At 61.6% G+C, this 13,785-nt stretch overlaps 1 protein-coding gene across 1 annotated transcript in view; it reads left to right on the top strand.

Annotated features, from left to right (window-relative positions):
• Window positions 1-13,096, top strand: part of NUGGC (nuclear GTPase, germinal center associated) — a gene marked incomplete at its 3' end in the record, with an annotated part of 159,592 nt that extends 146,496 nt beyond the window's left edge. The window contains exons 11-13 of the mRNA XM_075584277.1: window positions 10,259-10,392; window positions 10,487-10,687; window positions 12,945-13,096. Coding sequence (XP_075440392.1) covers window positions 10,259-10,392; window positions 10,487-10,687; window positions 12,945-13,096 — 487 coding nt within the window. The remainder of the gene's footprint in view (window positions 1-10,258; window positions 10,393-10,486; window positions 10,688-12,944) is intronic.
• Between the last annotated feature and the right edge of the window lie 689 nt (window positions 13,097-13,785).

Consider the following 13,785-nt stretch of genomic DNA (forward strand, 5'->3'; position numbering starts at 1 on the left):
TGCTGTGCAGGACGGGCAGTGTATAATACGGTCTCTCCCTGTGCTCAGAGATCCCGGCTCTCAGGGACCTTGCTGTGCAGGGCGGGCAGTGTATAATACGGTCTCTCCCTGTGCTCAGAGATCCCGTCTCTCAGGGACCTTGCTGTGCAGGACGGGCAGTGTATAATACGGTCTCTCCCTGTGCTCAGAGATCCCGGCTCTCAGGGACCTTGCTGTGCAGGGCGGGCAGTGTATAATACGGTCTCTCCCTGTGCTCAGAGATCCCGGCTCTCAGGGACCTTGCTGTGCAGGGCGGGCAGTGTATAATACGGTTTCCCTGTGCTCAGAGATCCCGGCTCTCAGGGGCCTTGCTGTGCAGGGCGGGCAGTGTATAATACGGTCTCTCCCTGTGCTCAGAGATCCCGGCTCTCAGGGACCTTGCTGTGCAGGGCGGGCAGTGTATAATACGGTCTCTCCCTGTGCTCAGAGATCCCGGCTCTCAGGGACCTTGCTGTGCAGGGCGGGCAGTGTATAATACGGTCTCTCCCTGTGCTCAGAGATCCCGGCTCTCAGGGACCTTGCTGTGCAGAGCGGGCAGTGTATAATACGGTCTCTCCCTGTGCTCAGAGATCCCGTCTCTCAGGGACCTTGCTGTGCAGAGCGGGCAGTGTATAATACGGTCTCCTCCCTGTGCTCAGAGATCCCGGCTCTCAGGGACCTTGCTGTGCAGGGCGGGCAGTGTATAATACGGCCTCTCCCTGTGCTCAGAGACCCCGGCTCTCAGGGACCTTGCTGTGCAGGGCGGGCAGTGTATAATACGGTCTCTCCCTGTGCTCAGATATCCCGTCTCTCAGGGACCTTGCTGTGCAGAGCGGGCAGTGTATAATACGGTCTCTCCCTGTGCTGAGAGATCCCGGCTCTCAGGGACCTTGCTGTGCAGGGCGGGCAGTGTATAATACGGCCTCTCCCTGTGCTCAGAGACCCCGGCTCTCAGGGACCTTGCTGTGCAGGGCGGGCAGTGTATAATACGGTCTCCTCCCTGTGCTCAGAGATCCCGGCTCTCAGGGACCTTGCTGTGCAGGTCGGGCAGTGTATAATACGGTCTCTCCCTGTGCTCAAAGATCCCGGCTCTCAGGGACCTTGCTGTGCAGAGCGGGCAGTGTATAATACGGTCTCCTCCCTGTGCTCAGAGATCCCGGCTCTCAGGGACCTTGCTGTGCAGAGCGGGCAGTGTATAATACGGTCTCCTCCCTGTGCTCAGAGATCCCGGCTCTCAGGGACCTTGCTGTGCAGGGCGGGCAGTGTATAATACGGTCTCCCTGTGCTCAGAGATCCCGGCTCTCAGGGACCTTGCTGTGCAGGGCGGGCAGTGTATAATACAGTCTCTCCCTGTGCTCAGAGATCCCGGCTCTCAGGGACCTTGCTGTGCAGGGCGGGCAGTGTATAATACGGTCTCCCTGTGCTCAGAGATCCCGGCTCTCAGGGACCTTGCTGTGCAGGGCGGGCAGTGTATAATACGGCCTCCTCTCTGTGCTCAGAGATCCCGGCTCTCAGGGACCTTGCTGTGCAGGGCGGGCAGTGTATAATACGGTCTCTCCCTGTGCTCAGAGATCCCGGCTCTCAGGGACCTTGCTGTGCAGGGCGGGCAGTGTATAATACGGTCTCTCCCTGTGCTAAGAGATCCCGGCTCTCAGGGACCTTGCTGTGCATGGCGGGCAGTGTATAATACGGTTTCCCTGTGCTCAGAGATCCCGGCTCTCAGGGACCTTGCTGTGCAGAGCGGGCAGTGTATAATATGGTCTCTCCCTGTGCTCAGAGATCCCGTCTCTCAGGGACCTTGCTGTGCAGGGCGGGCAGTGTATAATACGGTCTCCCTGTGCTCAGAGATCCCGGCTCTCAGGGACCTTGCTGTGCAGGGCGGGCAGTGTATAATACGGTCTCCTCCCTGTGCTCAGATATCCCGTCTCTCAGGGACCTTGCTGTGCAGGGCGGGCAGTGTATAATACGGTCTCTCCCTGTGCTCAGAGATCCCGGCTCTCAGGGACCTTGCTGTGCAGGGCGGGCAGTGTATAATACGGTCTCTCCCTGTGCTCAGAGATCCCGGCTCTCAGGGACCTTGCTGTGCAGGGCGGGCAGTGTATAATACGGTCTCCTCTCTGTGCTCAGAGATCCCGGCTCTCAGGGACCTTGCTGTGCAGGGCGGGCAGTGTATAATACGGTCTCTCCCTGTGCTCAGAGATCCCGGCTCTCAGGGACCTTGCTGTGCAGGGCGGGCAGTGTATAATACGGTCTCTCCCTGTGCTCAGAGATCCCGGCTCTCAGGGACCTTGCTGTGCAGGGCGGGCAGTGTATAATACGGTCTCTCCCTGTGCTCAGAGATCCCGGCTCTCAGGGACCTTGCTGTGCAGGGCGGGCAGTGTATAATACGGTCTCCACCCTGTGCTCAGAGATCCCGGCTCTCAGGGACCTTGCTGTGCAGGGCGGGCAGTGTATAATACGATCTCCTCCCTGTGCTCAGAGATCCCGGCTCTCAGGGACCTTGCTGTGCAGGGCGGGCAGTGTATAATACGGTCTCTCCCTGTGCTCAGAGATCCTGGCTCTCAGGGACCTTGCTGTGCAGGGCGGGCAGTGTATAATACGGTCTCTCCCTGTGCTCAGAGATCCCGGCTCTCAGGGACCTTGCTGTGCAGGGCGGGCAGTGTATAATACGGTCTCCTCCCTGTGCTTAGAGATCCCGGCTCTCAGGGACCTTGCTGTGCAGGGCGGGCAGTGTATAATACGGTCTCCCTGTGCTCAGAGATCCCGGCTCTCAGGGGCCTTGCTGTGCAGGGCGGGCAGTGTATAATACGGTCTCTCCCTGTGCTCAGGGATCCCGGCTCTCAGGGGCCTTGCTGTGCAGGACGGGCAGTGTATAATACGGTCTCTCCCTGTGCTCAGAGATCCCGGCTCTCAGGGACCTTGCTGTGCAGGGCGGGCAGTGTATAATACGGTCTCTCCCTGTGCTCAGAGATCCCGGCTCTCAGGGACCTTGCTGTGCAGGGCGGGCAGTGTATAATACGGCCTCTCCCTGTGCTCAGAGATCCCGGCTCTCAGGGACCTTGCGGTGCAGGGCGGGCAGTGTATAATACGATCTCCTCCCTGTGCTCAGAGATCCCGGCTCTCAGGGACCTTGCTGTGCAGGGCGGGCAGTGTATAATACGGTCTCTCCCTGTGCTCAGAGATCCCGGCTCTCAGGGACCTTGCTGTGCAGGGCGGGCAGTGTATAATACGGTCTCTCCCTGTGCTCAGGGATCCCGGCTCTCAGGGACCTTGCTGTGCAGGGCGGGCAGTGTATAATACGGTCTCTCCCTGTGCTCAGAGATCCCGGCTCTCAGGGACCTTGCTGTGCAGGGCGGGCAGTGTATAATACGGTCTCTCCCTGTGCTCAGGGATCCCGGCTCTCAGGGACCTTGCTGTGCAGGGCGGGCAGTGTATAATACGGTCTCCCTGTGCTCAGAGATCCCGGCTCTCAGGGACCTTGCTGTGCAGGGCGGGCAGTGTATAATACGGTTTCCCTGTGCTCAGAGATCCCGGCTCTCAGGGGCCTTGCTGTGCAGGGCGGGCAGTGTATAATACGGTCTCTCCCTGTGCTCAGATATCCCGTCTCTCAGGGACCTTGTTGTGCAGGGCGGGCAGTGTATAATACGGTCTCCCTGTGCTCAGAGATCCCGGCTCTCAGGGACCTTGCTGTGCAGGGCGGGCAGTGTATAATACGGTCTTCTCTCTGTGCTCAGAGACCCTGGCTCTCAGGGACCTTGCTGTGCAGGGCGGGCAGTGTATAATACGGTCTCCCTGTGCTCAGAGATCCCGGCTCTCAGGGACCTTGCTGTGCAGGGCGGGCAGTGTATAATACGGTCTCTCCCTGTGCTCAGAGATCCCGGCTCTCAGGGACCTTTCTGTGCAGGACGGGCAGTGTATAATACGGTCTCTCCCTGTGCTCAGAGATCCCGGCTCTCAGGGACCTTGCTGTGCAGGGCGGGCAGTGTATAATACGGTCTCTCCCTGTGCTCAGAGATCCCGGCTCTCAGGGACCTTGCTGTGCAGGGCGGGCAGTGTATAATACGGTCTCTCCCTGTGCTCAGAGATCCCGGCTCTCAGGGACCTTGCTGTGCAGGGCGGGCAGTGTATAATACGGTCTCTCCCTGTGCTCAGAGATCCCGTCTCTCAGGGACCTTGCTGTGCAGGGCGGGCAGTGTATAATACGGTCTCCTCTCTGTGCTCAGAGATCCCGGCTCTCAGGGACCTTGCTGTGCAGGACGGGCAGTGTATAATACGGTCTCCTCTCTGTGCTCAGAGATCCCGGCTCTCAGGGACCTTGCTGTGCAGGGCGGGCAGTGTATAATACGGTCTCTCCCTATGCTCAGAGATCCCGGCTCTCAGGGACCTTGCTGTGCAGGGCGGGCAGTGTATAATACGGTCTCCCTGTGCTCAGAGATCCCGGCTCTCAGGGACCTTGCTGTGCAGGGCGGGCAGTGTATAATACGGTCTCTCCCTGTGCTCAGAGATCCTGGCTCTCAGGGACCTTGCTGTGCAGGGCGGGCAGTGTATAATACGGTCTCTCCCTGTGCTCAGAGATCCCGGCTCTCAGGGACCTTGCTGTGCAGGGCGGGCAGTGTATAATACGGTCTCTCCCTGTGCTCAGAGATCCCGGCTCTCAGGGACCTTGCTGTGCAGGGCGGGCAGTGTATAATACGGTTTCCCTGTGCTCAGAGATCCCGGCTCTCAGGGACCTTGCTGTGCAGGGCGGGCAGTGTATAATACGGTCTCCTCTCTGTGCTCAGAGATCCCGGCTCTCAGGGACCTTGCTGTGCAGGACGGGCAGTGTATAATACGGTCTCTCCCTGTGCTCAGGGATCCCGGCTCTCAGGGACCTTGCTGTGCAGGGCGGGCAGTGTATAATACGGTCTCCCTGTGCTCAGAGATCCCGGCTCTCAGGGACCTTGCTGTGCAGGGCGGGCAGTGTATAATACGGTCTCTCCCTGTGCTCAGAGATCCTGGCTCTCAGGGACCTTGCTGTGCAGGGCGGGCAGTGTATAATACGGTCTCTCCCTGTGCTCAGAGATCCCGGCTCTCAGGGACCTTGCTGTGCAGGGCGGGCAGTGTATAATACGGTCTCTCCCTGTGCTCAGAGATCCCGGCTCTCAGGGACCTTGCTGTGCAGGGCGGGCAGTGTATAATACGGTCTCTCCCTGTGCTCAGAGATCCCGGCTCTCAGGGACCTTGCTGTGCAGGGCGGGCAGTGTATAATACGGTCTCTCCCTGTGCTCAGAGATCCTGGCTCTCAGGGACCTTGCTGTGCAGGGCGGGCAGTGTATAATACAGTCTCCCTGTGCTCAGAGATCCCGGCTCTCAGGGACCTTGCTGTGCAGGGCGGGCAGTGTATAATACGGTCTCCCTGTGCTCAGAGATCCCGGCTCTCAGGGACCTTGCTGTGCAGGGTGGGCAGTGTATAATACGGTCTCTCCCTGTGCTCAGAGATCCCGGCTCTCAGGGACCTTGCTGTGCAGGGCGGGCAGTGTATAATACGGTCTCCCTGTGCTCAGAGATCCCGGCTCTCAGGGACCTTGATGTGCAGGGCGGGCAGTGTATAATACGGTCTCTCCCTGTGCTCAGAGATCCCGGCTCTCAGGGACCTTGCTGTGCAGGGCGGGCAGTGTATAATACGGTCTCCTCTCTGTGCTCAGGGATCCCGGCTCTCAGGGACCTTGCTGTGCAGGGCGGGCAGTGTATAATACGGTCTCTCCCTGTGCTCAGAGATCCCGGCTCTCAGGGACCTTGCTGTGCAGGGCGGGCAGTGTATAATACGGTCTCTCCCTGTGCTCAGAGGTCCCGGCTCTCAGGGACCTTGCTGTGCAGGGCGGGCAGTGTATAATACGGTCTCCTCCCTGTGCTCAGAGATCCCGGCTCTCAGGGACCTTGCTGTGCAGGACGGGCAGTGTATAATACGGTCTCTCCCTTATCTCAGAGATCCCGGCTCTCAGGGACCTTGCTGTGCAGGGCGGGCAGTGTATAATACGGTCTCTCCCTGTGCTCAGAGATCCCGGCTCTCAGGGACCTTGCTGTGCAGGGCGGGCAGTGTATAATACGGTCTCTCCCTGTGCTCAGAGGTCCCGGCTCTCAGGGACCTTGCTGTGCAGGGCGGGCAGTGTATAATACGGTCTCCTCCCTGTGCTCAGAGATCCCGGCTCTCAGGGACCTTGCTGTGCAGGACGGGCAGTGTATAATACGGTCTCCTCCCTGTGCTCAGAGATCCCGGCTCTCAGGGACCTTGCTGTGCAGGACGGGCAGTGTATAATACGGTCTCCTCCCTGTGCTCAGAGATCCCGGCTCTCAGGGACCTTGCTGTGCAGGGCGGGCAGTGTATAATACGGTCTCTCCCTGTGCTCAGAGATCCCGGCTCTCAGGGACCTTGCTGTGCAGGGCGGGCAGTGTATAATACGGTCTCTCCCTGTGCTCAGAGATCCCGGCTCTCAGGGACCTTGCTGTGCAGGACGGGCAGTGTATAATACGGTCTCTCCCTGTGCTCAGAGATCCCGGCTCTCAGGGACCTTGCTGTGCAGGGCGGGCAGTGTATAATACGGTCTCTCCCTGTGCTCAGAGATCCCGGCTCTCAGGGACCTTGCTCTGCAGGGCGGGCAGTGTATAATACGGTCTCTCCCTGTGCTCAGAGATCCCGGCTCTCAGGGACCTTGCTGTGCAGGACGGGCAGTGTATAATACGGTCTCCCTGTGCTCAGATCCCGGCTCTCAGGGACCTTGCTGTGCAGGACGGGCAGTGTATAATACGGTCTCTCCCTGTGCTCAGAGATCCCGGCTCTCAGGGACCTTGCTGTGCAGGGCGGGCAGTGTATAATACGGTCTCTCCCTGTGCTCAGAGATCCCGGCTCTCAGGGACCTTGCTGTGCAGGGCGGGCAGTGTATAATACGGTCTCTCCCTGTGCTCGGAGATCCCGGCTCTCAGGGACCTTGCTGTGCAGGGCGGGCAGTGTATAATACGGTCTCCCTGTGCTCAGAGATCCCGGCTCTCAGGGACCTTGCTGTGCAGGGCGGGCAGTGTATAATACGGTCTCTCCCTGTGCTCAGAGATCCCGGCTCTCAGGGACCTTGCTGTGCAGGGCGGGCAGTGTCTAATACGGTCTCTCCCTGTGCTCAGAGATCCCGGCTCTCAGGGACCTTGCTGTGCAGGACGGGCAGTGTATAATACGGTCTCCCTGTGCTCAGAGATCCCGGCTCTCAGGGACCTTGCTGTGCAGGGCGGGCAGTGTTTTATACGGTCTCTCCTCCCTGTGCTCAGAGATCCCGGCTCTCAGGGACCTTGCTGTGCAGGGCGGGCAGTGTATAATACGGTCTCTCCCTGTGCTCAGAGATCCCGGCTCTCAGGGGCCTTGCTGTGCAGGACGGGCAGTGTATAATACGGTCTCTCCTCTCTGTGCTCAGAGATCCCGGCTCTCAGGGACCTTGCTGTGCAGGGCGGGCAGTGTATAATACGGTCTCTCCCTGTGCTCAGAGATCCCGGCTCTCAGGGGCCTTGCTGTGCAGGGCGGGCAGTGTATAATACAGTCTCCCTGTGCTCAGAGATCCCGGCTCTCAGGGACCTTGCTGTGCAGGACGGGCAGTGTATAATACGGTCTCTCCCTGTGCTCAGAGATCCCGGCTCTCAGGGACCTTGCTGTGCAGGGCGGGCAGTTTATAATACGGTCTCTCCCTGTGCTCAGAGATCCCGGCTCTCAGGGGCCTTGCTGTGCAGGGCGGGCAGTGTATAATACAGTCTCCCTGTGCTCAGAGATCCCGGCTCTCAGGGACCTTGCTGTGCAGGGCGGGCAGTGTATAATACGGTCTCTCCCTGTGCTCAGAGATCCCGGCTCTCAGGGACCTTGCTGTGCAGGACGGGCAGTGTATAATACGGTCTCCTCCCTGTGCTCAGAGATCCCGGCTCTCAGGGACCTTGCTGTGCAGGGCGGGCAGTGTATAATACGGTCTCTCCCTGTGCTCAGAGATCCCGGCTCTCAGGGACCTTGCTGTGCAGGGCGGGCAGTGTATAATACGGTCTCTCCCTGTGCTCAGAGATCCCGGCTCTCAGGGACCTTGCTGTGCAGGACGGGCAGTGTATAATGCGGTCTCTCCCGGTGCTCAGAGATCCCGGCTCTCAGGGACCTTGCTGTGCAGGGCGGGCAGTGTATAATACGGTCTCTCCCTGTGCTCAGAGATCCCGGCTCTCAGGGACCTTGCTGTGCAGGGCGGGCAGTGTATAATACGGTCTCTCCCTGTGCTCAGAGATCCCGGCTCTCAGGGACCTTGCTGTGCAGAGCGGGCAGTGTGTAATACGGTCTCCTCTCTGTGCTCAGAGATCCCGGCTCTCAGGGACCTTGCTGTGCAGGGCGGGCAGTGTATAATACGGTCTCTCCCTGTGCTCGGAGATCCCGGCTCTCAGGGACCTTGCTGTGCAGGGCGGGCAGTGTATAATACGGTCTCTCCCTGTGCTCAGAGATCCCGGCTCTCAGGGACCTTGCTGTGCAGGGCGGGCAGTGTATAATACGGTCTCTCCCTGTGCTCAGAGATCCCAGCTCTCAGGGACCTTGCTGTGCAGGACGGGCAGTGTATAATACGGTCTCCCTGTGCTCAGAGATCCCGGCTCTCAGGGACCTTGCTGTGCAGGGCGGGCAGTGTTTTATACGGTCTCTCCTCCCTGTGCTCAGAGATCCCGGCTCTCAGGGACCTTGCTGTGCAGGGCGGGCAGTGTATAATACGGTCTCTCCCTGTGCTCAGAGATCCCGGCTCTCAGGGGCCTTGCTGTGCAGGACGGGCAGTGTATAATACGGTCTCTCCTCTCTGTGCTCAGAGATCCCGGCTCTCAGGGACCTTGCTGTGCAGGGCGGGCAGTTTATAATACGGTCTCTCCCTGTGCTCAGAGATCCCGGCTCTCAGGGGCCTTGCTGTGCAGGGCGGGCAGTGTATAATACAGTCTCCCTGTGCTCAGAGATCCCGGCTCTCAGGGACCTTGCTGTGCAGGGCGGGCAGTGTATAATACGGTCTCTCCCTGTGCTCAGAGATCCCGGCTCTCAGGGACCTTGCTGTGCAGGGCGGGCAGTGTATAATACGGTCTCTCCCTGTGCTCAGAGATCCCGGCTCTCAGGGACCTTGCTGTGCAGGGCGGGCAGTGTATAATACGGTCTCTCCTCTCTGTGCTCAGAGATCCCGGCTCTCAGGGACCTTGCTGTGCAGGGCGGGCAGTGTATAATACGGTCTCCCTGTGCTCAGATATCCCGTCTCTCAGGGACCTTGCTGTGCAGTGCGGGCAGTGTATAATACGGCCTCTCCCTGTGCTCAGAGATCCCGGCTCTCAGGGACCTTGCTGTGCAGGGCGGGCAGTGTATAATACGGTCTCTCCTCTCTGTGCTCAGAGATCCCGGCTCTCAGGGGCCTTGCTGTGCAGGGCGGGCAGTGTATAATACGGTCTCTCCCTGTGCTCAGAGATCCTGGCTCTCAGGGACCTTGCTGTGCAGGGCGGGCAGTGTATAATACGGTCTCTCCCTGTGCTCAGAGATCCCGGCTCTCAGGGACCTTGCTGTGCAGGGCGGGCAGTGTATAATACGGTCTCTCCCTTATCTCAGAGATCCCGGCTCTCAGGGACCTTGCTGTGCAGGGCGGGCAGTGTATTATACGGTCTCTCCCTGTGCTTAGAGATCCCGGCTCTCAGGGACCTTGCTGTGCAGGGCGGGCAGTGTATAATACGGTCTCTCCCTGTGCTCAGAGATCCCGGCTCTCAGGGACCTTGCTGTGCAGGGCGGGCAGTGTATAATACGGTCTCCCTGTGCTCAGAGATCCCGGCTCTCAGGGACCTTGCTGTGCAGGGCGGGCAGTGTATAATACGGTCTCTCCCTGTGCTCAGAGATCCCGGCTCTCAGGGACCTTGTTGTGCAGGGCGAGCAGTGTATAATACGGTCTCCCTGTGCTCAGAGATCCCGGCTCTCAGGGACCTTGTTGTGCAGGGCGGGCAGTGTATAATACGGTCTCCCTGTGCTCAGAGATCCCGGCTCTCAGGGACCTTGCTGTGCAGGGCGGGCAGTGTATAATACGGTCTCTCCCTGTGCTCAGAGATCCCGGCTCTCAGGGACCTTGCTGTGCAGGACGGGCAGTGTATAATACGATCTCCTCCCTGTGCTCAGAGATCCCGGCTCTCAGGGACCTTGCTGTGCAGGGCGGGCAGTGTATAATACGGTCTCTGTTCTCCCTTATCTCAGAGATCCCGGCTCTCAGGGACCTTGCTGTGCAGACAGCTCTCCGATGCTCCATGCTGGCTGCAGGACGAGTGGTCCGGGAGATGGCCTGCATCATTAGTGACGTGATCACTTACTTGACCAATCGCCAGACCCTGGTGAGCACATGGCACTGCCTGACGAGAAGTGCATAACTAGTAACCCATTCAGGGAGCAGTTCTGAAGGTAAGGTGTGTGACGTGTCCCGCGCAGGATGACCGCCACCAGACACAGGTGCAGCACGCGGTGCAGAGCTGCCTCTCGGAGCTGAAGAAGCAGCTGGACGAGGCGGTGTGTCTGTGCGATAACAACATGATGCATTTCCTGAACGTGAAGATTAGGAGCAGTTTGGATGTGGGGGTGAGGCAGGCGGAGGAGGTCTGTGAGGTTACCGTGCAGAAGTGGGGCTCACGGGTAAGTGCTCTGATGCTGCCCAAGTGCCCCCTGCTGTCTCCCTCTGCTGCCCAAGTGCCCCCCCCTGCTGTCTCCCTCTGCTGCCCAGGTGCCCCCCCCTGCTGTCTGCCTCTGCTGCCCAGGTGCCCCCCCCTGCTGTCTCCCTCTGCTGCCCAGGTGCCCCCCCCCTGCTGTCTGCCTCTGCTGCCCAGGTGCCCCCCCCCTGCTGTCTCCCTCTGCTGCCCAGGTGCCCCCCCCCCTGCTGTCTCCCCTCTGCTGCCCAGGTGCCCCCCCCTGCTGTCTGCCTCTGCTGCCCAGGTGCCCCCCCCTGCTGTCTCCCTCTGCTGCCCAGGTGCCCCCCCCTGCTGTCTGCCTCTGCTGCCCAGGTGCCCCACCCCTGCTGTCTCCCTCTGCTGCCCAGGTGCCCCCCCCTGCTGTCTCCCTCTGCTGCCCAGGTGCCCCCCCCCTGCTGTCTCCCTCTGCTGCCCAGGTGCCCCACCCCTGCTGTCTCCCTCTGCTGCCCAGGTGCCCCCCCCTGCTGTCTGCCTCTGCTGCCCAGGTGCCCCCCCCTGCTGTCTGCCTCTGCTGCCCAGGTGCCCCCCCCTGCTGTCTGCCTCTGCTGCCCAGGTGCCCCCCCCCTGCTGTCTGCCTCTGCTGCCCAGGTGCCCCCCCCTGCTGTCTCCCTCTGCTGCCCAGGTGCCCCCCCTGCTGTCTCCCTCTGCTGCCCAGGCGCCCCCCCCCTGCGGTCTCCCTCTGCTGCCCAGGTGCCCCCCCCTGTGGCCTCCCTTTGATGCCCAGGTGCCCCCCCCTGCTGTCTCCCTCTGCTTCTGTCTCCCTCTGCTTCCCAGGTGCCCCCCCCCTGCTGTCTCCCTCTGCTTCCCAGGTGCCCCCCTTGCTGTCTCCCTCTGCTGCCCAGGTGCCCCCCCCCTGCTGTCTCCCTCGGCCTGCAGCCGGCTAGTACCCCCGTAACCTCCCCGTGTCTGCACCCCCAGGAATCGGGGGGTACCCGTACCCCACATATAGAGCGGCCTGCAGCCGGCTAGTACCCCCATAACCTCCCCGTGTCTGCTCCCCCAGGGATCGGGGGGGTACCCGTACCCCACATATAGAGCGGCCGGCAGCTGGCTAGTAACCCGTAACCTCCCCGTGTCTGCTAACCCAGGAATCGGGTGGGTACCCCACATATAGAGCGGCCTGCAGCCGGCTAGTACCCCGTAACCTCCCCGTGTCTGCTCCCCCAGGAATCGGGGGGTACCCCACATATAGAGCGGCCTGCAGCCAGCTAGTACCCCGTAACCTCCCCGTGTCTGCTCCCCCAGGAATCGGGGGGGTACCCCACATATAGAGCGGCCTGCAGCCGGCTAGTACCCCGTAACCTCCCCGTGTCTGCTCCTCCAGGAATTGGGGGGTACCCCACATATAGAGCAGCCGGCAGCCGGCTAGTACCCCGTAACCTCCCCGTGTCTGCACCCCCAGGAATCGGGGGGTACCCCACATATAGAGCAGCCGGCAGCCGGCTAGTACCCCATAACCTCCCCGTGTCTGCTCCCCCAGGGATCGGGGGGGTACCCGTACCCCACATATAGAGCGGCCTGCAGCTGGCTAGTAACCCGTAACCTCCCCGTGTCTGCTAACCCAGGAATCGGGTGGGTACCCCACATATAGAGCGGCCTGCAGCCGGCTAGTACCCCGTAACCTCCCCGTGTCTACTCCCCCAGGAATCGGGGGGTACCCCACATATAGAGCGGCCTGCAGCCGGCTAGTACCCCGTAACCTCCCCGTGTCTGCTCCCCCAGGAATCGGGGGGGTACCCCACATATAGAGCGGCCTGCAGCCGGCTAGTACCCCGTAACCTCCCCGTGTCTGCTCCTCCAGGAATTGGGGGGTACCCCACATATAGAGCAGCCGGCAGCCGGCTAGTACCCCGTAACCTCCCCGTGTCTGCACCCCCAGGAATCGGGGGGTACCCCACATATAGAGCAGCCGGCAGCCGGCTAGTACCCCGTAACCTCCCCGTGTCTGCTCCCCCAGGAATCGGGGGGTACCCCACATATAGAGCGGCCTGCAGCCGGCTAGTACCCCGTAACCTTCCCGTGTCTGCTCCCCCAGGAATCGGGGGGGTACCCGTACCCCACATATAGAGCGGCCTGCAGCCGGCTAGTACCCCATAACCTCCCCGTGTCTGCTCCCCCAGGAATCGGGGGGTACCCGTACCCCACATATAGAGCGGCCTGCAGCCGGCTAGTACCCCGTAACCTCCCCGTGTCTGCACCCCCAGGAATCGGGGGGGTACCCGTACCCCACATATAGAGCGGCCTGCAGCCGGCTAGGAGCCTACAGCTCGGCCGCCTGCGGCGTCATTGACTTCAATGAGCAGCTGACGGAGCCGCTGACCGGTGCAGTGACCAAGTCCTGGAGCGAAGTGTTCAGGTGATTATAACGGACACAATACTCTCTGCCCTCTCCCCGTGCGCTCCCCCCGCGCGCTCTGCCCTCTCCCTGCGCGTTCTGCCCTCTCCCTGCGCGCTCTGCCCTCTCCCTGCGCGCTCTGCCCTCTCCCTGCGCGCTCTGCCCTCTCCCTGCGCGCTCTGCCCTCTCCCTGCGCGCCCTGCCCTCTCCCTGCGCGCTCTGCCCTCTCCCTGCGCGCACTGCCCTCTCCCTGCGCGCCCTGCCCTCTCCCTGCGCGCTCTGCCCTCTCCCTGCGCGCTCTGCCCTCTCCCTGCGTGCTCTGCCCTCTCCCCGTGCGCTCCCCCCGCGCGCTCTGCCCTCTCCCTGCGCGCTCTGCCCTCTCCCTGCGCGCTCTGCCCTCTCCCTGCGCGCTCTGCCCTCTCCCTGCGCGCTCTGCCCTCTCCCTGCGCGCTCTGCCCTCTCCCTGCGCGCCCTGCCCTCCCTGCGCGCTCTGCCCTCCCTGCGCGCTCTGCCCTCTCCCTGCGCGCTCTGCCCTCTCCCTGCGCGCTCTGCCCTCTCCCTGCGCGCACTGCCCTCTCCCTGCGCGCCCTGCCCTCCCTGCGCACTCTGCCCTCCCTGCGCGCTCTGCCCTCTCCCTGCGCGCTCTGCCCTCTCCCTGCGCGCCCTGCCCTCTCCCTGCGCGCCCTGCCCTCTCCCTGCGCGCCCTGCCC

This window comes from Ascaphus truei, unplaced genomic scaffold (genome assembly GCF_040206685.1).
Source record: "Ascaphus truei isolate aAscTru1 unplaced genomic scaffold, aAscTru1.hap1 HAP1_SCAFFOLD_520, whole genome shotgun sequence".
Lineage (NCBI taxonomy): Eukaryota > Metazoa > Chordata > Amphibia > Anura > Ascaphidae > Ascaphus > Ascaphus truei.